This window comes from Pelodiscus sinensis, chromosome 11, assembly GCF_052426305.1.
Source record: "Pelodiscus sinensis isolate ZL-2025 chromosome 11, ASM5242630v1, whole genome shotgun sequence".
NCBI lineage: Eukaryota > Metazoa > Chordata > Testudines > Trionychidae > Pelodiscus > Pelodiscus sinensis.
Window position 1 is genome coordinate 21,155,034 of NC_143062.1, and position 24,616 is coordinate 21,179,649.

Here is a 24,616-nt window from a genome sequence, read left to right on the forward strand (position 1 = left end):
GCTTTCTAATCAGCAAAACCTGATTTACTTGATATGCTAAACTTCTCTCCGGAAAGAGCACACATTTTTTTAGGCATTTAGGAACAGACTATAACTTACATGCTGTCCCACATCGGGTTTTGGGGGTGTGGAGCTGTCTTGCTCCAGTGGCAGCTCTGGGAGCGATTTTACCCCCCAAAATATGAGAACTCTATTAGCTATTTGGACATGCAGGGCAAATGCACAGCTCATTCTACCCAGCACATCTGGCCAGCTGCATGGAATGACGCAGTAAAGCAACGGCTCGTCTATTCAGTATCTCCATTGGAATGACTTCTGCCCATGAGAAAATTGTCTCTGGGTATGTCAAAGGGGTGACGGAAGCTGCAGCAGCATGTAGCTTCCTCCTCCTCTCCTGTCTCCTCCCACAAAAACAATCCCCTTGTAACTGAACTTGCAAAACAAAACTGGAAAGTATTGAGATATCATTTCCTCTCTGCTCTTTATGAGGCAACCAGAAAATAGAAGCTGCTGCTGCTGCTGCAACCATCACCCAGACTCATCAGGTGAGTTGGGCTGCATTTATGCCTGACTGATTCATGGGCCCGAGGCCCCACCACCTCCTTTCATCGAAATCAGGAGACTCCCGGAGTTGGTGGAAGTTCCACATTCACTCCCCGGTGTTTGGGGTAAAACTTATGTAAGGCGCTCACAGCCTGGAGGAGGAAATGAAACCATTCCTGCGTTGGTGAGTCAGGCAACCTAAGGGAGCAGCACCGTATGTCATCCCCATCAGGACTGTGATTTCACAGCCCCTTCATGCAACAACCAACCCAAGACACGTGACTAACTCACTCAGACATCTAGTCACTATCTCTCTGCCAGGCCCAGGCTCCTGTCACAAACACCCCTCTCTGCCTTTCAGACGGGACGGTTCACCTTTGAAGCAGCAGTGCCGGCAGAAGAGCAGGTAAATGCCAAGCACATAGAGAATAAAGTTACATCTGAGGATTTTTGATTTGGTTCTTTTTTGATATTGTTGTAGGCTGCTGCTTCTAACTGTGATATAGAAACAATGTGTTTATTTATTTTCCTCTGGGAACTGAATTGACATGGTAGCAATCTTTGTGATTTAAAGGACAATATTAAATGGATTGGGTCTAAAAATCAATCACCTAAAAAGTTGGTTATTATCTGACTCCCTCTGATGACACTCCTGTCATCTGAAGTGGGCTGTGCCCACAAAAGCTCATGATACCATCTACATGTTTTGTTAATCTTTAAGGTACTACCAGTCTATTTGTTGGTTTTTTAAGTTTTTCCTGTTATAGACTAACTCAGCTACCCCTCTGAATCCCTCTGATGTGTCATTTTAAAATAATTATCACTGTAGTGAAGAGATAGACAATAGCTTAAATAAGTGAGAAGTTTTTTGCTTTAATTTTTCTCCAGTTATAAATGTGAGTTCTATGGGGCTGCATTAAGTCCTCTAAAGTTTTTTTTTTTTTTTTAAAAGCCACCTTAGTCTTTAGCTTTTTGAAAACAACAATGTAGACACACACAACACAAGAATATGGCTACATAAACAGAGACTGTTAAAGGACTGCTGTACACCAGAGGCACCCAGCCTTTCTGAACTACTCTATCCCTTTCAGGGGGCTGATTTGTATTGCATACTCCACGTTTTAACTAGTTTAAAAAACTACTTACTTACAAAATCAGACATAAAATACAAAAATGTCATAGCACATTTTTACTGAAAAATTGCAGTGTTTCATGTTGACCATATAATTGCAAAATAAAACAATTGGTATATAAATATTGTACCTGCATTTCAGTGGATAATATATAGAGTCATAGAAAGAAGTCCCCTGTATCTGTAAAGTTTTGGTCTGTAATGACTTCACTAGTGCTTTTTATGTAGCCTGTTCTAAAACTGGGCAAATACCTAGATGAGCTGATGAACCCCCTGGAAAATCTCAGTTGTACACGTATGCTCTGGTTGAGAATCACTGCTGTATGTCTTTGCATGTGTAAATGGACATTTAATAGAGACAGTGCCCATAGATGGCACTCAAGATCAGAAAGCATAGTTCTTGGGTTTTGTGGGATCAATTAAACTTGTGAGCTGCAAATGGCTTCCCCAGGCAGCTGTTTACATGGTTTCTTAACTCCAAACAAAAAGGCCTCATCAGAGGCCTGACTCTAATCTCATACAAATTTTACTCTAGTGTAATTCTAAACAGACTTCAGAGACATTACGTTCTGATTTACATCACGAGATCAGAACTATTATGCATGTCCCAACATTCCCCCTCAACAAATATCACACCTGAAATGCCAATATAATCTTGTCATTCCTGTGTCTAATCTACTAATACAGGTCTCAGAAATTTACAGTTACAGGGGATGGACTTTTCCATGGAAGAAGAATAAAATAATAATAATTAACAACAAATAAGTAATTATTTGTGTGTTTAGACCAAGGGTGGGCAATAAGCAGTCCATGGATTGGACATGGTTGGCTGACAGATGCTTTATTTACTTGTGCGCCTGCAGGTATGGCCACTTGTAGCTCCCATTGGCTGTGGTTTGCCATTCCCAGTCAGTGGGAGCTACAGGAAGCAGTGGCCCAGCCTGTGAACTTCCCACAGCTCCCATTGGCCAGGAAGGGTGAACCGCGGCCAATGGTAGCTGTGAGTGGCCGGATCTGTGGATGTGTAAGTAAATAAAGTATAAATAAAGGCTGCTTAATGCCTGTCCCGATTTAGACTTACTATCAAAGAACACAAGGGGACTGCTCACATCCTATTGAAATTAAATGGAAGTTAAGTGCCTGATTCCTTTCCACTCCTTTGAAAATCCCTGCACTAAAGGGCAAGGATTGATTAGGCCTTATCAGGGCACAGCTCAGGAATCCGCAGCATATTTATTCTTCTTTCCAGTCCTTTGCAGAAGGACACAGTCAATGGGGTGAAGCAATGTTCTTTTCAATCTCATGTACGCTAATAATCTTAAGGAGTGTTGTAATATACCTGGAATAGGGAGTGGCACCAAAAGTGTATTTTGTCTAATGTACCAAATATATTAGACACAATAAAGGCATTAGCCCATTAAAGCATATACTGGCTAAACTCCCATCCCTGTGACCCAAGTTTCACTTCAGGCTGAAAATTGCAGGAAAGATCCCTTGCCTGTAATGTTTTTTGCAGACTATAAACATTCAGTGAATTAACAGTGTGTGTTATTAAATATCCAAATCCCCAGACTCACAAGAAGGGAGATAAAACTTATGTTAAATAATTTCCCCCCTTTTCTCCCCTAGTATTTCCATAGGTGCTGGAATTGGAGCTACAGTATCCCCTGACTTTGTGTCCATTATATACAGAGTTTACACAGTTTAGGTCAGTGGCTCTCAGCACCACCACTATACAAATTGTTCCAGCACCCATAAGTATTTCAATTCAATTTGACAAAATTAAATACTCTGAATTATACATCAGCATAAAAATGTCATTATTTAAAGTGAAAAATATTCCACCTTGATTAAAAGCAGTGTTTCTGCAAAATATCAGTTCTGCCTCTCACTAGTCCATTCACTCCTGCTTGATACTACTGTGAATTGAAATCAGGCCCATTGTAGTAAAAAACAATAATTAATTATTTAATGTGTAAGTATTTACTTCTTTTCTAATCTAAGAGACTGTTGCACACAAAGAACTATATTAAAGTAATACTACCTTGCAAGGTTAAGTGCTCAGATGTTAGGAAATACCAAAATGAAGGTTACCCGTGCAAACTTAATGCTTCCCCATATATAAAAAATGACTTGATCACATATTCTTTTTCCCACAAAACCTTGCCTCAGGTCCTTCCCTCCCTCCAGCTTCCAGGTGCAGAGTCCTTTCCCAGCCAGGCCCAGTTTCTTTCCTCTCTCCCTTCCCAGTCTCACCAGACTCCTTGCTGCAAGTCCATTCCTCTCCCTTCCTGGATCCCCTCTGCATTCTACTCATACTGCTTCCTCCTCCATGCTACCTGGTTGCCTTCAGGGGAATTCACTGAGCACACTGAAGAGACTGACTTCCTGCTCTCAGTTCCCATGAACAGCCCCATCTTGGCCCACAACAGCCCATTACAGCTTCACCAGTGTAGCCTTGGGCTGGAGCATGCTCAGTCACTGTGTGGGCATCTGGTCACTTCTGAAACCTGTGAGAGGTTTGAGCACACTCAGAGTGGATGGACTCACCAGAGATTTTATTTGCTACATTCTGATGTCTCTACTGAGCATGTGCAAACTATAATTTTTCAAAGGCATCTAACTTGGCCAAATCCATGTAGCAATTTTTAGGACAATGAGAGGCACATTCCTGCCGAGTTTCAAGTCTCTGTCCCAAAGAAATGGTTGCCAGAATTTTTTAATATGGGCAAAATTATGTATTTCTCCTACCATTGTTCTAAGAAAGGGCTAAACTGTTATGGCTGCAATTTTCAAAAAAACTTCAACTGGGGACAGACACTTGGTATGGAAAATTTCAGTTTGGTAAAGTTATAAGCAACTGAAAACTGGGTCTTGTCTAGGTAGTGTCAGGCTAACAGGCCTATCTATTGTGAACAGGGAATAAAAATCAGTTGGGTACTCTGATTAAAAATTGATGTTACATGTGACCTAAAGCAAACTGAAACCTGTGCAGCCAGAGTTCAGGGCTCTATATTTTCACTGAGCCAGTTTCTACTGTTAAACAGAGCACAGCTGCATTTCTCGAAATCTCTGTTCTTCTCTGGAAACTCATAGTATCATTAGCTGGAATAATAACTTGAAAGCACTTCACAAATCGTTAACTAATTAGTTTGTGCAGACACTTGAGAGGTAAGTATTATTTTAGGGTTAGTCTTAAAGTGGGTTAGGCTAAGTCTAGACTACACTCTTTTCTCAGAAAAAGCTATTCAAATTGCGTAAACGGGGCCAAATGGAGGAAAAGCCTCCTCTTTCGGCAGAGCCTTTATTCCTTGTAGAACAAGGTATACAGGGCTTCCCAAAACAGTGCGTTGGCTCTTCTGCAAAAAAAGCGGAAGAGCAAACGCATTCCCTGGATGTATCCTGGAAAAACCCGCCAGTCTAGACATACTGACATGCTGAAGGCCACATGGTAAATATATGGCTAAGCAAGGATTCAACCTGAGGCTTTTCCAACACATAGCTTCTTGTTCATTAATACAGGAAAATACATAGAACTCTTAATCTGGGGGTGGGGGTAAATCTGGCAAATTAAATAAATGTTTTATTTCACGACTTAAATAATTTCAGTTCACCTCCATGACATTAACCTCCTGAAAATATTAACAGAGTTTCCCATATCCCCCCTGATCTGCCCTATTTCCAGTTTAAGGAATGAGGACTCTCAAATGAAGATTTAATGAGTGAGCAATTATCATTAAGTTACACACACTTATGACAAATAATTAAATATTTTTACAATAGCAACAAAAACTTCTATGATTCAGAATTCTTTTATTTTTACTCAGGATAATACACTAGTTCTTTCATAATGCCCATGGCATAATCCAGCTGTGCTCACTCATGTGAACGCCCATTGATTCAAAGGGAGTTTTGCCTAAGTGAGGGTTGCAGGAATGTAATGTATGAGTGATGTCAGAATTCCAAGTGCTGTAACGACATGCTCTGTGTCCCCATCGATGCCCATTGGGGAGAGCACAGAGAAGCTCAAGCTTATTTTAAAACTCTGTTTTTACAGACACAGCAATGGAAAACTTCAGCTTCTCCCTTCCAGTTCTCACCAAAAAGCAACAAGGTAAGGGAAGGGAAACATGGAGGCCAAGGTCTGATCACTGTCACATCACAACCTATCTCCCAGCTTTTGTTGTGCTGCAGAACTTGGTCCCTCTGAAAATATGCTTTGATCCATCACCATTTGGAAAACATTGTAACACACGGAAGGTTCATGTATCAGGCAGCAGATGGGCACCACTTCAGGCTGAGCTGCTTGCATTTATTCTAGTTTCTCTTCTGATTTTTTTAACTTCTATTTTGGCATTAACACCAATATCCCCGGCTTCATTAAAATAAAAATGGCCGCCGTGCTGTGCCAGGTCAGCTGATCATCGGCACAGCGTGGCAGTCAAGACATGGATTGGTCGACGGGGGAATCCTTTATCGACCGCTCCTGTAAACCTCGTTCTACGAGGCATACGGGAATGGTCGACAAAGGCTTCCCCTCTCGACCGATCTGCATCTTGACTTCCGTGCTGTGCTGACGATCAGTTGAGCCGGCACAGTGTGGCGGCCATTTTTATTTTAATGAAGCCAGGGATATTTAAATCCCCGCTTCATTGACTATGTCGGGTAGCCTATTTTACATGCCTCTGTCGACGAGGCATGTACTCTAGACATACCCTTCTAGTGAAAAGGTTTTTCCTAATATCCAACCTAGAGCTCCCCCATTGCAACTTGAGACCATTGCATCTCATTCTGTCATCTGTCACCATTGAGAACAGACTCTCTCCATCCTCTTTGGAACCCCCTTCAACTCGTTGAATTCTGCTATCAAATCCCCCCTTACTCTTCTCTTCTGTAGACTAAATAAGCCCAAATCCCTCAGCCTCTCCTTGTAAGTCATGCGCTCCAGCCCTCTCATCCTTTTTGTTGCCCTCCACTGGACTCTCTCCAGTGCCTCCACATCCTCTCTGTAATGGGGGAGGGGAGTAGTATTGGACATAATACTCCAGATGTGGCTTCACCAGTGCCAAATAAAGGGGAAAAATCACTTCCCTAGATCTGCTGGCAGTGCTCCTACTAATGCACCCCAATATGCTGTTGGCATATTTGGCTACAAGGGCACACTGTTGACTCATATCCAGCCTCTCATTCACTGTAATCCCCAGGTACTTTTCTGCACAGTCCCCAGAACTCAGAGACAACTGATGGTCACCTTTGCCCTCCATTTTTGGGGCATGTTGCACTGCTAAGACACAAAGTCCATGAAGTCACCCATTGTGTTACATCCCCAAACTACAAAGAGATTAAGAACGAGAACAGACAATGAACGAATAAACATTAAATCCCCATGAGCGAAATCAAGAGTGTGTTGTGTCATCTGGACAAATCATCCATCCCGGATCCCTTAGCTGCCATTCCCTTACAGATAGGCAGGAACATGGTTATATTGAGGGTAGAGTTGCCAGGTGTCCAGTATTGAACCGGCTAGTTCGGTATTTTCGCCTCCTGTCTGGTAAAAAAAAATTAGAAAATACCAGACATCTAAAATGTCCAGTACTTTCTGATTTTTTTCCAGCCAGGAGGCAAAAATCCCAGGCTGTCTGGCTCAATATGGAGGCAGCCTGGCAACCCTAATGCTTACCAGGGAGCTGTCCAGCTGGGTGCAGGGAGGCAAGGTGGCCGTTGGTAGCCTGTTAGGGCCAAAAAGCCTCACCACACAGTTTTTAAAGGGGCCACATTGGTGGTGATGGGGCGGGGGCGGGGGAGGGGGAGGGGGAAGGGGAGGGGGGTTCCTCAACAAACTTTTTCCTGGCTTTTTTTTTCCGGTATTTTTTTCTGAAACCATCTGGCAACCCTAACTGAGGGTTCAGTGCCCAGAAATCAGAATCACTCCTACTGCATATGCCACAAATGCAGCTCAACAGTCAGGGGCTTGCTTTAATCTGACTTTGCTCCCTTACTATTCTGAGCTCAACCCTTCCTACCCACCGGGGATGTTTCCACTGCCATTAGAATCCTGTGGCTTGCACATGCGAGCTGAATCAGGCTCCTGAACCTCAGGCTCTGGGGCTGTTTCACTGAAGTGTCCATGTTTAGACTCAAGCTGGAGCTTGGTTTCTAGGACCCTATGAGGTAAGAGGATGCCAGAGCTTGGGCTGCAGTTCTGTCAGCCCGTGGGCCTGGTGGGGAGCAGCTCTGTGCTCCTGGAAGTGGTGGGGCCTCAGACGGAAGGGGCAGGGCTGGGGCTAGCTACGCCATCCGCCAGCCCTTCAGTGCTCCAGTGATGATTTAAAAGGCCCAGAGCTCTGGCTGCCACCATTGCTACAGTGGTGGCAGTGGCGGCCAGGAGCCCCAGGCCCTTTTCAAGCACCAGGCTCTGGGGTAGTTGCCCCATCTCTCCCCATTTGTGGGTCTGACTGCAGCCGAAGCCAGAATGCCTCCATCACAAGGAAACAGCCCTGCAGCCTGTCTCAGCTGACAGGACAGTCGTGGGTGTCTAATTGCAGTCTAGATGTACCCTCAGGCTATATCTACGTTGCAACCTTTTTGCGCAAAAACCTGCGGAGTGTCCCCACTTCAAATGTGCTTTTGCGCAAGTAAATCAGCAGTAAAACAGCAGAATAGAAGGCTTTTGCCGGTGTAGGTAAACCTCCTTCTACAAGGCATTCTTCTACAGCTATTGCGCGAAAAGGCAAGTGTGGATGCTCCAGAGGGGTTTCTTGCACAAGAAACCCATATGGGAAAACCCATAGAGTGTCCAGGCAGTGTGGACGCTCCCTTGCGCAAAAGCACGTCACCTTTGCGATGCGCTTTGAGGCGTGGACGTGCTCTTGCGCAAGAATCTTGTAGTGTAGACATAGCCTAAGTGGGTTGATGCGTTCAGACAGTACTGCCTGATTAGCAGATTCACACCAGTACCTTTTGATACCCACTCTGTCCCTGTCACAGCCTGTAGCTTAAAAAAGGTATTTCCTCTTCTTCCTCCAAGGGAACAATGGCATTACAAAGGTGCTAAGACTGTGTTAGCAACTTACGAGATTCTCTTGTTGAGTTTGGGCAAACCAGGCATTTTTTTAGGTCACGTTGGAGAGACTCCAGTGGAGGACTTATGAGGAGAGGCTGAGGAAAAGACATAAAGAAATGCCTTCCATGTTACTCCTTTCCCTAGAAGCCAAGCACACTACAGGGACCTGTCCATTACCAAAGCTATGTAAGAGCATGACGGTAACACCTCATCACAAGACTGCCCTGAGTGCACTCTTCTTAATTGTACAAAAATCTTTCCTCCAGACATTTTTCAGAAAGCTTTTACTGCTGATGCTGATTACCTGGAAACATCTGAGGCAATGAACCAGTCCTTCTGGGAGTTGTTAATAAAATGTTTAGCCACCGTTAACCCAGCCTGTCTGACCATTGAAGAATCCCACAATGTAAGTTACTAAGGAAACCTCATTTTCTTTTGTTCTTTGTAAAATATTATTTCCTTATTGGCTGCATGGATTTGCTTGTCCACCCTTCTTTGGGAGGATAAAATATAGAGCCTGATCTTCATTTATGCACAGTTGCAAAAAAGGGCCTTTGTGTTAAAGTCAGAATCAAGCCCAAAGTGTGGATTTACTTTCATTGCTACAACTGAGACAAAATTAACCTTCAGAAATGTTAGCTCCCCAGTGTAGTTCTCAGTATCTATTCACCTGTTTTCTTTAAAGCAAGAGCACTAATGGTGACCTTATAAGGTAGCCTGGAAAGCTATTCAGATGGTCACATGTCCATTCCAGAAACTTGCTCAATACTTTTCCAGTCCAGTGACTCAGCCACCAAGTAGGATGACAAGTTTAATGCTATTGTGCCATGCAGGGGTGGCCAGTGGGAGGGTCATAAAGGGGGTACCAGCTGTGGGAGGGAAACATGACCTCTCCACATGCTCCCCAGTGACTTTTTCTTGTCCCCAGTTTGGGCACCTCACATTCTCTCCATCCCCTCCCCATGGCACATTACCTGTTGGGAGAGGGGGCTGTTCACTGTGCAGTCTCCCAGGCAGTCTCTGACCACACTGCCTGCCTGGGCCAGTGCCCAGTGCAGCATAGCAGCTGTATGAGAGAGTGCAGCCACTGCCCTGCCCTGCATTGGGCAGCATCCCAGGCAGGCAGCATGGTCAGAACCAGAAGAGAAAACACTCTGGTAGCCCCGCCTCTTCCCTTCCAGCTTTGCTGCTGAGCCCTTGCCCCCCTTGGCATTTTAAGGAGGGGCATATGACCATGTATGCCCCTCCCATGCATCACTTCTGGCACCATGCCACATTGAGTGCTTGTTCGGTAGCTTGGCAAAAGCAGTATGGTCTGAACACTGGACCGGAAGCCAAGCTCCTCTGAGCGCTAATCCCAGGTTTGGTCTTGGACACACCACGTTTCCTCTGCTGTAAATAAGGGTATTCCTGTGTTTTCTCAAGGTGTGTTGGCTGATGCTTATAAAGCACTTTAACAGTAAGTGCTTGGTTTTATTACTAGGCCTGTTGGAAGAGTAACTTACATTTCTTTCAGCTCCTTAACAGAGGCATAAACACAGCTGATGAACGTGCAGCCTCCTTGAAGACCGTAGGGGAAAAAGGAGAGAATGCAATGGTTGTGCTTTACCTGCTGCTAAAGATGAAAGATCAATCCGCCTACAGTCAGTTGCCCAGCTCCAAGAAAAATGGTGAGTATTAATTGTCTGCACATTCTTCCAGACCAAGTCTAGCGTGTAGGCAAGGCATAATCGCTCTGTTTTGTTAAAAATGGCTACAGCCAGACCAGGACTTTCGTTTTATTTCAAAACACTGACGTGTGCTGGGAAGGGAACAGAAGTGGATTACAGTAAAATGAATAGAGAAAGTGCCAGATGGAAGCTATTTAGAGAGATGGCGACTGTACTTACTCTACTTTGCATGGTTTGTGTGGAAAAAGGTATTAACCACTTTGGGTCAAGAGCCTCACCTAGTGGTAAAGTCAAAGCAGCTATGCCAAATTGACATCAGAGTCATCCCGTGTCCCCCATTCCCTCCCCCACCACACAAACATACTGATTAGATTAATCAGAGCAAAAAACAACTCTCACAAAAACTGCAGCTGGCCAACTGATCAAATCTGCAGTGCACTGAGCTGCTGCATTGGGCTGACAGCTGGCCTAACTTGTGGAAACGTTGTAGCAAAATTTCACATACATGTGTTTTTACCATTGTGTATATGGTCAGTCTGTCTGCCTTGTCTCATTTTCCTGGGAAATTTGATAACATGGCTAATTTTGAATAGGAAATGTACAGAATCTGGAGTGTTGATCTCTGAATCTGAAAGCCTGGCTTTGTTTGGGACAGGTTTCTTTGAATGGCAAAAGGGTCTATTTTTGAGCCAAAGCTTACAAAACATGGCAAAACATGTGAGACATAAGCCCACATTCAAATCTGTAATGAGTTATGAAAGAACACAAATTGCCAGTAGTTTTGGCTTTTGCTGAACCTATTTCACTCCCCTCTGTTAGGAACATATAGGAGGGACTGATCCAGTGTAGTTACACTTAGAAATGTACCAAAATAGCTGTTCCAGAATAATTATGTCCTGATTATTAAACATTCAAAAAGGGTGAAATTGATGGTATTTCCCACCCTCCCCGAAAACCCACATCACAACAGAAGGAGGCTCGTGCGGCTGGGGCTGTCTTTTTGTTTTGTGTTTATATAGTGCCTAGCGCAATGGCATCCTGATCCTTGGCTTTACACTAATACAAATAAATAATGGTAATCGGATACATGGGGCCTTGTTCAGGATCTCTGTGCAACATTACCTTTAAACCCATGAAGAATTACCAAAAATGCACCAGTGACTGCCAATTTCTTTGGAAAATTTTCTCTGGAAACATTTTTCATATGCCTACAACCCAATTCTCAGAACCCAGCATGGTTTAGCAAGCACAACATTTAGCGCTCTGTCTTATGGCTACAAGAAGTGGTGATGATACAGCACAATTAGATCAAAATTATAATGGGAAAATAGCAGCCCAGAAGTTGGTGAACAATTAAGCCTTTCAGCAAAACCACCCCTCTTGTTCTACTTGTGTTTGCGTCTGACAGTGTGAATTTTCATGGGAATTTAAAGCATGGACATGGTAAAGTCCATGATAAGATGTCTTGGGCTTCTACCAAAACAGCATTTTAAACATTTTTTTTAATTGTCAAGAAAGCATTTGAACACTTGTTTAGGTCATGCTTTCCCTTATGTAGTGATGTATGTACACTAGAAAGGAAAAAAAGTTAAGATTTGATTTTCCTGGAGGAGCTCCATTATTAATAATGCATGGCTGTAAAGTAGGAAGACCTTAAATATTAGTTTCCAATGTGTCCATATTTTAACAGATGAAAAACTGAAACTACTTAATGAATTGGAAAAAATCTTCAGATTCTCACAGGAAGAAAGTGAGGCTGAAAGGACATCGTGGGAGCCCACAGAAACACAACCACGAGGTACAAGGAAATATTGTCTTGCTTTTGCTTTGAATTTAGTGGTTAAAAAAAATCAGTTGGTAGTCTGACTAAAGGCTCAGATTTATACAACAGAATCCTGTGCAATTTCTGCAGGGATTCAACAGGCTCTGAAATAAGAAACTATGCAAAATGGAGATGTAAAAAAATCAACATCTTTAGATTCATCAGGTGCAAAATAGTAGCTGTCAGTGGAGAGGTGGTATATGAATATTGCTAGTCACTATGGGCACAACGAACAGCTCAACAACTCTGGGACTTAGGGTGGAAGGATGAAAGGTCAGCAAGTGGAAGGGAAGAGATAAGAAGCTGGCACTATGGTTGTGGAAGGAAGTAGAGGCAACCTGCTGAGGAAGAGAGTATTCCTCTAATTCCTTCCACAGAGAAAACAAACCTGCCTCTATTATTCAGTCCTCTCTAAAGATTTCTCTCATGAGGGGTGTGATGGGGCCCACTCACTACAGCAGCTCTTCCTACTAACCGTCATGGGGATTAGCTCTGCCACCCAGCGCACCCTCTCCAGGTGGTGCCTCTCTTGTCATCCTCTCCATCTACAGACCTACCTCAGTCCAAGTCCCGCAGCATCCACTTCATAACACAGCCATGGCTCTGGTCACATCACCATCTGTGATGGGTACCACTTGGCCACCTCCACAGTGGTGAATGGGGGTCCCTGTCAACTGCTGTGAGTCTCAACACAGGGACCCTGCAGACAGCCGCCTCCTGCTGCATCTCCTTAATTTCCTTCTATGCTGCCTCAGTTCTCTGGGCCACTTCCCTATAACTCCAGTAACTTCTTCACCCTCTTTTCAGGACATTCAGACAGCAAATCTCAGCAGCTAGCTAGGAACTGCCTCTTGATCCCCCACCTCCCCCAGCACCTGCCAACAACTACTCTCTCTAAGGTGCTACCTCTGCTGCAACTTGTTGGGAGTACAGTCCTCATTTCTTGGGCTCCCACAACAACTGCCCTGCCCCTCTTTCTGTATTAGCCTGCTGGGCCCTGACTGGCTGCTTCATGCAGCTTCCTTCCAAGTGGCTGCTTCCTGCAGAGTTTCCCTAGGCTGCTAGAAGGATTTTCCTCCTCTGCTTCTTTCTGGGATAAGGTGTGGTAGGTTCACCAGGCCTCCAATTAACCTCTTCCAATCTGGTGTGGGTGAGCATCCCATCACAAATAAGTAAGAGGTTTTAGCAGCTTAAAAAGGTATTGTGAGGAAAGTGATTTATTGGTGTATCAATGCACATTCCTTCCAGAAAGATACATTTCAGTGCATAACAATAGTGACTTTTCTCAGATTTCTCACCAAGTGAATGTTTATTTGCCTGCACTCTGAAAGGTGTTCATGGTGTGTTCTGAAACCTGTGCAAAGGCACCTCATAAAGTAGTTTAAGGGACATACAGAAGAAGCTGCTAACGCTGTGTAGTACTTCACTATAATTTTTTTCCTTATTAGCAACCAGTGCTGGCAAGAAAAAAGTCTCTGTGGCAACAGTTAAGCCAATTTCTCATAAACAAAGTCAGGAAGACCAAGACCATGAAAATCAAGATGGAAGTGGTATGCAAATAAGTTTTTCTTTCCCATAGGGACCCCTATTATAATTAACTTTCTAACAGCTCGAACCAAGTGAATTGTATTTTAGAAGTAGTTCTTTATACAGTGGTGTGAAAAAACACAGACCCTATTACTGCAACTTTCTGCTGTATTCAGACAGATATTGCTGATCTTTCTGCTATGCCAGCATCTCTAAAGACAGCGCAGAAACAAGTTGTTTACAAGGGCCAGGACTTCCAAACCATATCCAAATGGTTTTTATGACAGTATGGCCAAAACAAAATGTTTGTGCCAGTTGTTCTGGTGTTGCTAAAATATTTTTCATTAAGCCTGATGAGAATATAGGTTGAACTTCTCTAGTCTGGCAGTCTCTGGTCTGGCAACATCCGTGGTCCAACATGATTTTAGTTACCTGGATATCCACTTATCATGGGTGTGGCCAACTTTCCCACATTCCCATAGAGTTTGTGTACAGCCACCAGTCCTGGCTCTCAGGGTTCTGTGCTGTTAGTTAGCTCTGTGGTAGTTGACGGATGTCAAAGGTCGATGCTGATTTTTATGACATCTTTCAGCTGCCTTTTGTAGAGCTGACAAGGGGATAGTGACTCGTGTGTTAGACCAGCCAGGAGCAGATGGACTCTATATACAATGGTTTTGTTCATTCCTTTTAAGGAGGGACCTAGTGATTATGAAGGACAATTCATTCTGCCCCAGGACACTCGCATGTGGCATTTCCCTTAGCTCCATCCTGTTGTTTGACTCCCTTGGTCAATGTGGCCACGAGGCTGAGAGCTGCTTGGAGCTTGTTTTCAGTAAGGTGCTGATACTCAGTGCCGTTTCCTCCTCCCCTCCCCAGACCCTGCTGCATCCATACACTGAAAAACTTGGCTGAAATAGGATCCTGGACAAAAGCCAATGAAAATCCAGGTAGAGGCGTTGCTAGCCTAGCCTAATTCCATTCACCATGGTTTGAAATGCGGCAGCAAGAGCATTAACCTTACTAAAGGCCTGTGTGCCCCCTGCTGTCGCACTAAGGATACTGCAGTGGCAGAGTTGATTGCCCTCATGCATTCTCCACTTCATCCTTCCTGCTCCTTGGGCAGATTTGTCACTTGAGTCACTTAGCAACCAGGTTCTGTGCGCTGGAGAGAAGGCTTGGCCATTTTGGGAAAATGCCTGCTCAGCCACTCACTTTTATTGCAATATTTGGAAGGGGCTTGAGGACAGAAGATGCTGCTGCCGTTTGAGGCAAGGAAAAAGTGGTTCTAGGAGGGAGTCCTTCGAGAGCGATTCATTGTTAGCAGGACTGGGTAAGATACCTGGCTGGTCTAGAAAGTAAAGAGGGAATGAGCACATCTGACCACTCCCCCTGAACCTTATCCACAGTATCTTTGGTGGGGCTGGAGATGCAGCCTTTTTTCCTCAGATGTGGACAGTCAACCTGTGGAACTCCTTGCCAGAGGATGCATTGAAGGCTAGAACCTTAACAGAAAAAGAGCTAGATAGATTCGTAGAGATTTGGTCCATCAATGGCTATTAGTCAGGATAGGTAGGAATGGTGTCCCTAACCTCTGTTTCTCTGGAAGTGGGAGACAGGGGAGGGATCATGTGAGGATTACCTGTTGAGATCCTTCTCTCTGGGGCATCTGGTATTGGCCACTGTCAGCAAACAGGATACTGGACTAGATGGACCTTTGGTCTGACCCAGTACAGCCATTCTTATGTTTATGTTGACATCACCAGTTACTCACACTTTGGTAATTTCCAGGCTAGACAACTTGTGTGCAGGACTAGCCCGGGGGTCATGGGAAATATTTGATTGATACTGAACACTGCTGCCAACCTTATATGCTAGTTAGGTCGATACATACACGTAACACCTGTACTCCATGCTGAGCTGCACTGACTTCCAGTGACAATTATGAGAGTGGGGATGAATTATAAATCTCTAAATTGATTGGGACTCAGCCACCTTAAAGACAGCAGTAGTCAGAGCAATTGTGAATAGCCAAAATGATCTTGCTACCTGTTCCTAGTGTTGAATTCCTGGGGTGCTGGAGGGACCTGGTCTCTCACTTGCTCCATCATCTGATGTGGACAGCCCAATGAGATGCCCTTTTCAGCGACTTTTTTCTGTTTTGAGTCACTATTGCTGTTTGTCCCTGGGATAATGGTGGGGAATAGTCTCTTGTACAACCAGCTGTTGACAAAAGGCCCATTGTTTCTAAATGTTGTAAATAGGCACGTGAGTTTTCTCGAAGGGTATGACATTAATTGATTATTGTTTTATGCTACAAGGGTCTAAGTCCTAATGTTTTGTTGCTTTTCAGAGATTGCAAGAAGAGAAAATGCACCTGCTGTGGGTAAATATATAAAAAAAGCAACAAAGAAGCTCTGTTTTCCCTAGCCTAGAATATGTGTGCTTTCTCTTTCATGCATAATGTACTAGAAGATTTACCAGGTCCTTAACTCAATGTTTGATTTTCTTCATTTGAATCATTGCTCTGAGGTGGTGCTGGGGAGGAGGGGTTCAGTTTGCAAGCTGCCCTGTGGGAAGAGGGCCACCCCAGCCTTTTCTCACTACAGTAGCTTGGGGCCAGATGAGAAGCACCTCTCCATGGCCACTGCAGCTTCAGGAGGCACAGCCGGGGGAGGACTGCATGTGTCCCCTCTGAGACAGGTCCCACTTCGTGTGCCCCCTGCACTCCCCAGCCAGAGTGGGGAATGCAGCAAACTGTGCACTTTCCCCTGGCTCCCTGACAAAGGGGAATAATCCTGCATGAATTGGGTGGGAGAGATATAAAAAGCACCTGGGTGGTGGGAGGCCCAGGACTGGGGCAATCCCAGACAAGAAGTGGGGGGGGGGTGACCCCAATCCAACCCAGTGATTCTCTTTTCTGTATGGTTTTACTAGAACAATACCATTCTAGGCACATCCCATTTTCCCGGCACAAGCAAACTCTTACATTTTTATAAGTTATGATAAGCGGAAGCTGTATACTGAATTTGGTGGTTTTAACTCTTACCTTTTAAGAGGAGTTCTTGAACAGAAAAACAGACACATAGATAGATGCACAGACAAATTGTCTCAAATATACAGTAGATTTCAGTAATGAACCTTTGGGTATTGGAGAACTATCTGATCTCCAAACCCACAGTGAAAACCCATATGAACCAAAATTACTGTTTTATACAATTGTTCTGTTATCAGTAATTTGTATAACTATGAGTAAAATTAACAAATGATCAATAAATAGGAAAAGAAAAAAAACTCTTCAAAACTTGATTTCAAAGTTTGGCTAGAAATATGGTAAAATGTCCATCCCTTTCTGATTTCTTTCAGTCCCGGCCTAACACAAGAACAGTATCTCACAGTGAATTTTGGTAATCCTTGCCAAATTTCTATATAGAAAAGGTTTTTTGCTGCCAGATGGCTACCTTTAAATCTGCTACTGTGTGTCCAGGGAGATTGAAGTGTTCTCCTACCGGTTTTTGTATATTGCCATTCCTGATATGTGATTTGTGTCCATGTATTCTTTTACGTAGGGACTGCACCTGTATTGACCTACATGATCCAGGCTGAGCACCCCCTTTTAAGACTAGCTCCGCAGCGGTTACCTCTTACTGGAGGAGAACCAGGGTATTTTTAGGCTGTAAAGTTCCCTGTTTCCATTGTGAATTCCCCAGCAAGTCAGACTGCTCCAGCAGGCCAATTTTGTTTTCCTTCCCCAGAGGTTATAAACAGCATTTTTTTTCTGAGCAAGCACATTTATTCTTAAGGTGGAAGAATTGCAGAGAAAACCATATTAAAACAATAAAAGAATCTACACAAATGCTAATAAGCTTACTAGAGATCACCCCAACTTGAACTAGAGTTCTAGCAGATCTTTCAGATCCCTCCCCTGGGTTTACCTATGGTTTCAAGTTTATAACCACCTTACCGGAGAACAAGCACACTCCCCCAACCCACCATGAGTCAGAGAAGTAGTTCTTTATACAATTCCGTCTCTGATTGTGTCCTCGTGTAAAAGGTGATCAGCAGCCAAAAGGGCCCTTTTGCAAAGCTTCAAAAGGCTGGGAAGTTGCAAAACTAGGATTATATTTTAAGATACTTCCCCCAGGGATTTCCTGGGAAACCCACTTCACTTTAAAGGTTCACATGGGTCCAAACAGTTCTTTGAAGTGCACAGCACTTTTCTTCCTAGAGGCGTTACTTACAGTCCCACACTAATGCATACACATTTTGCAGTTTTCATACAAGCAACTCCTGAGATATTTAAACTTAAGTCAGATTTCACAATTCAATAGGGTTTGTCCAGGTTACTGTAGGAAGATGCCATACTGTAAAATCTCGAGTATAATGCGCCCTTTTTTTCCCGACTTTTTTTGGGTCAAAGTCAGGATGCGCATTATATATAGGTGTTATTTTTTAAAGTTTTATTTTGGCAGCGCCCTGGCTCACTGCCTGCCCAGTGCTCCTTCAGGCTGCACCTGGAAGCTTTCCTGCTGCAGTGAGGAGCTGGTGGTACCACCACTGCCTCTCTGGTGCTCCTTCAGGTTGCGCCCGGGGGTCCCCGTGGCAGGTGTGAGCTCAGCGAGCACCAGAAGGGAACAGACGGTGCAGCCCAAACCTCTCGGGCAAGCCTGCAGGTGGGAGCGACGTGTCCTTCCCTCCCACTCTCCTGCAGCCCAGGGCCGCCTCCAGGAAGCGGGCTTGGTGCTGGCGGCTCGGCTCCTGGCTGCGGGACAGCCACCTGTTGGCAGAAGTTGTGGGGTTGCTAGGCTCGCTGGCTTCAAACCCTGGGGCGCGTTATACATAGGAATTCAGATTTTTTCATTATGCTAAGATTCCAAAGTCAGGGTGTGCATTATACATCAGTGCTCATTAAGCTCGAGATTTTATGGTATTTGTCACACCCTTAATCATTGGACTTCAACAGCTTCTATTCACATCTTTATAATGCGTATTTTTTGTTTATTCCACTATAGTATCTGTGGCCCTAGAAAACAGACTAAAGTCCTTCAAGCTCAATTTGAAATGCCTTATTAGCCAAAATCCTGGTTTACCTGGATCTCAGCAGAGACCTGAGACACATCATCAGTGTCCAGCTTGATAAGCTGGAGTGTTGAGGGCCAGAGGAATGTCTGCTTCTAAAGCTATGGCTACACTGCCTTGAGGAATAGGATATGCAAATTGTGCTCGCTTTTGCATATCTTCTTCTGATTCTTTTTGCGGAAGAGGTTTTTCCAATAAAAAGTCCCATGTAGACAGGGATATTTATCAGAAAAAAAACCTCTTTTGCAAGACCCCTTAATTCTCTTAAATCAAGGTTTACAGGGTCTTGTGAAAGAGGGTTTTTCCCCCCGACAAATGGCCCCTTCTACACGGGGCTTTTTATTGGAAAAACCTCTGCTGCAAAAAGAATCAGAAGATTTGCAAATGCGAGCGTGATTTACATATCCTCTTCTGCAAAAAAACAGCAGTGTAGCTGTAGCCGAGAACTATTGTTTTCCTAATTCATGTGGCATGATAATATAGCTCCTTCTAAATCCTCACAGTTAAAAGTTCTATTTTGCTTTGGGGTTTTGATACATCTTTATATAATCACTAATTTTTTTTGAAAAGCAGTTGTTTGTCTTTCCTGGGACCAATATTACAATAATTTTCAAAACAAAATTCATTTCAGAAAACAACCCCTCAAAACATCTTTTTTAGACTTACAGTTGTACTAACAGTGGTGTCACTTTCCTCTAGCTTGTGAAAAGGCTACTTATCTTCAGAAATGTCAAAGACAGTGGATAAGAATACGGAAAAATGGTAAGAATCTTCTTTTATTTAGCTGATCCCAAGCCTAGAGAATCTTGGGCCAAAGAAAAAACTGACCAGAGGGCTTTGGCTTCAGTTCAACAAGGGGCTTAAGCAGGTGTGTAACTTTAAGCATACGACTAATCATTTTGAAGTTATTTCAGGCTACTTATGCTTCAAGTTATGCACAATGCTTCTCACTTGAGTCTGGTAGAACTACAAAATGTGGCTGAGATGGGAAAAGAACTGATTTACTGTAACTGCTATCACTGAAAATGTATGATGATTTTAGTGATATGTTCTTTTTTATTTCAGATCTATTCTTTCATTTTGTCATTCTTTGTTTTGCCATTGGAGCCGTACTAATTAGCTTTTACAACTACAAAGGTAAAACAGGACTTAAGTATAAGGATCAATTATTGTATTTTGGAAGACAAGAGCAAAACCAAATACGTACATTTATTTTATTCTCTTTAGATTGGATCGTTTCCCTTGGTCTTGGTTTTGTCATCTTTGCTTCTCTAGAAATTACTGGAATATATTTTGGCTTTGGTAAGTGTATTTTATGGTTCCTCAGAAAACAACTAGCTTTCTATCAGTACCTGAGAAGTGCAGTTTAAATGATCATGTAAAAACTAGATATAGAAAAATGTGAATGACTGAGATTATGTAAAATATCATATAATCCTCCCCCACATCCAGAATTCCATGCCATATTTGGCAATGAACTGGTCTCTGACATCTGGAATGAGATACTGACTCATTTTCCCTGCTTACCATTCACAAGGTCCCTGAAGATACAGACACATCTCCAGCATGGGTTAAATAATACTATCCTCACAACATAGAGCAAGGTGGAAGTAACTCAGTGTCTGATTCTGATGCTGGACAACATCAACTCCTACTGAGATAAAGGACAGTTAAAGATGTTCAGCACACCTGCAGGAATGGCTCTCTAGTTAACAGACTCTCAAATGTTGCTATTTAAAATAATAATTAAAAGAAAACCAAAAAGGGAGAAAAAGGGAGATCCTCAAATTATTTCTTTGTGGGAAAGTAGTTAATAGAAACTTAACAGTTCCTGTTACATCACAGAGTACTAGAAGCTTCTTTACTTACTTAATATGAAGACACAATGTGTGGAACTGTTTTGTTAGCAAGAAACTTTATTTACAGCATTTGATTAGGAATTGAATTGCACAAGGACCTAGTTTAAATAGTCAAACTGAAACGGTTTATATATTTCAATCATCTCTTGTCCTTTTCTATTTCACTTCTTCTATGTTGAGGTTTAGCTGGTCCTGAACAACTCTTGTATTTTTGTTTTTAAATAGTGCATCGAATTCACAGTGTCCTTGAGGGTTTCATTCCTCTGATTCAGAGATTCAGAATACCAGGTAACACCACATTGTTGCTCAGTCTTATTCTCTAGAGACACATTTCCTAGCTAGCTTAGAGCACCCCATTTCTATTGGAGCCAAACAACTAGATCTATGACTTGCAATGTCTGTTTTTTAAAAGATTGTACTGTGAACTGTCATTCATTCCTTGAACCTGATTTATTTAGAAATTCATTTCTCCCAACTGTAAGTGGCAGAGTATTTTCACATTCTTAACTTAGAGGACTTTAGTTAGTCAAACATGGTCAAGAAGTAAGAAATGTGATTGAGCTGGGATAACTCTCTACTTTTTGGTCTTTGTACAAGTTCCAGCTAGTGTCTAAATATGAAAATCCAGACGTGTGGCATTGGGGAGGTTAATAGTCAGCCCAGTAGAGTTAATTTGAATGGAATACTCCTGACAATCCTTTGTTGTTGCTTTTTGTATCATCATGTAGGTATTAGAAAAGTTGACTGAACAGAAGATTGAGAGTTCAACACGTCCTTGGTTTCTGGATTGATTGTACTAAAGTTAATAAAGCTGTTTCATGGTAGGGTCATAAAAATCTAATGGCTATCCTAAAATATTGAAGCATGAATCATAAAATTAGTTATTCTCTACTCAGGAATAAAAACTGTGGTACAGGATGTCCATTCTTTCCTTTGACATGATTTGTGGCTCAATACAAGCAAAATAGAGTGGGGCTAAGTTTATAAATGCATTTTAAGCTATAAGGGTTACTACACACACCATGTTATTTTCCGCACCAATATAATGATGTCAGTCCAACGTGAGAGGTGTAATCCAAAGCTTATGGAAATTAAGGAACAGCTTGCATAGATTTCATTGAGCTCTGGATCAGGCCCTTGATGTTTTAAAACGTCTCTGGAAACCTTTGTGGGGTTCTTTCTCTCCCCCAATGGTGCAGGGTAGGATTACTTTTCATGTTGCACCTACTTACACATCCCCACTAGCACCAGTACTGATTGGAGTGATTTCCCTTTGGCTAGAGTCTTGCATTTGAAGAGCGCTATCTGAGCCAGTGGACTAGTCAAGACTGTTTTCAAATAACTTTGTTTGCAACTTTCCTCAAAGAGTCAGCCTTGGCACACAGAAATTCTGCTTTCTCCCCATCTTGTGAAACCATGAAGCAGCCAAACCTCTCGGCTGCTTGCTTGCACAGCTGAGCACCAACGGTACAATTACTTTGGATTTAGATGACTGTATTGTAGCAGACCTTGATAAACTATGCTTGGAATATGACTACATGCAATGAAAGCCAGATGAGATGTTACACACAGTATTTAGGTAAAATGTAGAAAATTATTATTAGTGACAGCAAATTTAATTTCTCTTCTTGTGACAGTAGTTAGAGGAAATACAAAATGACTGATGAAAAAAGAATAAAAAACCCCCTGCAGATTGGGAACACTTGTCATTTTATAGAGTTTTTCCCCCCCAAAAAATTTGTTGGCCTATAAACACTGGGAAGCACTAAAGACAGTAGAAAAAAGGTGGTTAAAATGTTATACATCAGTGTTTCTCAACTTTTTTTTATAAAGTACGCCCCCCCCCTTTTTTTTGGTTGAAGAACACACCACACACACAACTACCCCCAGTCCCTAGTTTTCAGACATACTTTTTTTCCTATGATTGCAGCACATTTGTTTAAACAACTTAATCGTAGCCGGGCGGGTGATTAAATTTTGGGGTATAAAAAGTACAAAAATAATAACACTAACACTTAAAAACAACAATTCAGTTTTCTCCAAATTTCAGTTGTGTTGATGTACCCCCCAGACTTCTCTTGAGTACCCCTAAGGGAACTACCCCCAAGGGTACTACTGGTTGAGAAACACTGTATGTGACAGTATATGAAGGCATCAAAAATGCATGGGGAGGTACAAGTAAAAGAACGAAACGGAAAAAAGGCATATCTTAAGATGCAGCCTATTTTAAGTACAAAAGATCTATATTTTCAATTTTGCTCAGAGACTAGAGAGAAAAGAAATTATGTATTTATTTTTAATCCTATTTACCTTTTTTGCTTAATTTAGTTTTTTATTCAGGAATCACATTAATTGTGAGGCAGGGTGTTTGCATTTTTTCTATTAGAATATTTTGAACATTTTCATCCTGCTCTCATAACAAAGGCTAAGGAACATCTTTCCTTCTGCTGCAGAAGTGCCTTGTTCTGGAAGGCCATGATGCAGCTTGTGTAAGCTGTCTTTAATAGCGACAGAGAAGAGGAACATTACATCCTCCCTCTGTTGTATATATACTGAAAATAATGTTCTGCCAGAATTGTAATCTACTGTACTGTGCTTAATCAAACTCAGGGCCAACGGGCGAGGTGAATTGGAATTCATAAAGCAGGAGCTGTGATCATTTGTCCATGGGCAGCATCTCCTATGTGGGTCTTTGAACACTGCATATAGATAATCAAGCTTTTCAGTAACATGTTTTCCAAAGAACAAGAGTGAGATCCTCTCCTCTACTCTCACTCCTTTATGCTCGGTAAAACGGATGGAGTGATGAAAAGGAGCCTTAAAGCTCTGATTCTGTCTGGAAGAGAATATCCTCCCCACAGGCAGACAGCAGGCTCACTTACAAGGACACCCTATAAACCCTGTCACAGGGGACATGCCAAGGGTAGCAGGGTACATTAGGGGCAGGGCCACAGCATCACTGCAGAGATCCTGGAAGTGCTGTGGTCCATAGTATATGCCCAGGAGGTTGCCGTACCTTAGATCCCCATGGCTGTCGAAATTATACTGGAGGCCTCTCTTGTTCCTCGAAAAGCTCAGAATCAGGAGGTTGCAATGGTCACTGAAAGCACTTTAGCCCACCACTGTGCCAGGCTACTAATTCTGTGTTGCACCTCTTCAAAGCTAAAGCACAGAATCTCATCCCAAAGCTTTTTAATGGATGTAACCCAAAGACTTCCTAATGCCAACTGGCACAAAACACTGGAGCATACAAGCGTTACAGGATCTGGTATCTACACGTTAGTCTGCCAAAGTACATGATGTAAGGTCTCTAGTGAAAACCTGTGTCACATTGGCCATCACAACCACTATAAGATATATGTATGAAAAATGTGAGGAGTTCTGTATATATACTAAAAGTTGTATTTCCTGGGTCTGTGAGTAATCCACATATACTTAGGAAGAGATGCTTCTCATGTGAAAATTGAATGCTGTATGGTTCGCAATGGACACTCATTTTGTCTGAGCAAAACAGACAGATTGCAGGGGCTGCAGGAAAAAACAAGAACAAGGGTTACCCTATTTAGGGGCCAGACAATGAACTTTTGAAACTATGCCTAGGGTACAGATGATCCCCAATTATTCTTCAATTGGTGAGGAGTTATGAAAGGGGTAGGGGAAGACTGAGCCACCCTAGCTGAAAATGCCAGGTAAAACTAGCATTTGGAGTAAACTAACTAGTAGCTGCTAGAGAAGTATCTTGGGAGTTAAGTTTAGGCTCAGGAAAGCATGTGGTGATTTTGGTTTATATGTAATAATTTATTTCCAATGCTTGTATTTTCTATCATTTTAAGCTTTGTTCTTGAATAATAAATGTACCCTTGTTTTCATTATCTGCATATCTAAGTGCTTAAGTGATCCTGAGTTGGGCCTTGCTAACCGCTG

At 42.7% G+C, this 24,616-nt stretch overlaps 1 protein-coding gene across 1 annotated transcript; it reads left to right on the forward strand.

Moving 5' to 3' along the window:
- Positions 1-436: 436 nt before the first annotated feature.
- On the forward strand, positions 437-24,564 carry TMEM40 (transmembrane protein 40). The gene is made up of 13 exons (XM_006129732.5): positions 437-545; positions 905-949; positions 5,733-5,789; positions 9,005-9,144; positions 10,255-10,408; positions 12,099-12,206; positions 13,679-13,780; positions 16,108-16,140; positions 19,533-19,595; positions 19,899-19,970; positions 20,061-20,135; positions 20,918-20,980; positions 21,421-24,564. Exons 3-13 carry the CDS (start codon positions 5,741-5,743, stop codon positions 21,438-21,440), a joined length of 879 nt encoding a protein of 292 aa, XP_006129794.3. The 5' UTR covers positions 437-545; positions 905-949; positions 5,733-5,740; the 3' UTR covers positions 21,441-24,564.
- The last annotated feature ends 52 nt before the right edge of the window (positions 24,565-24,616 follow it).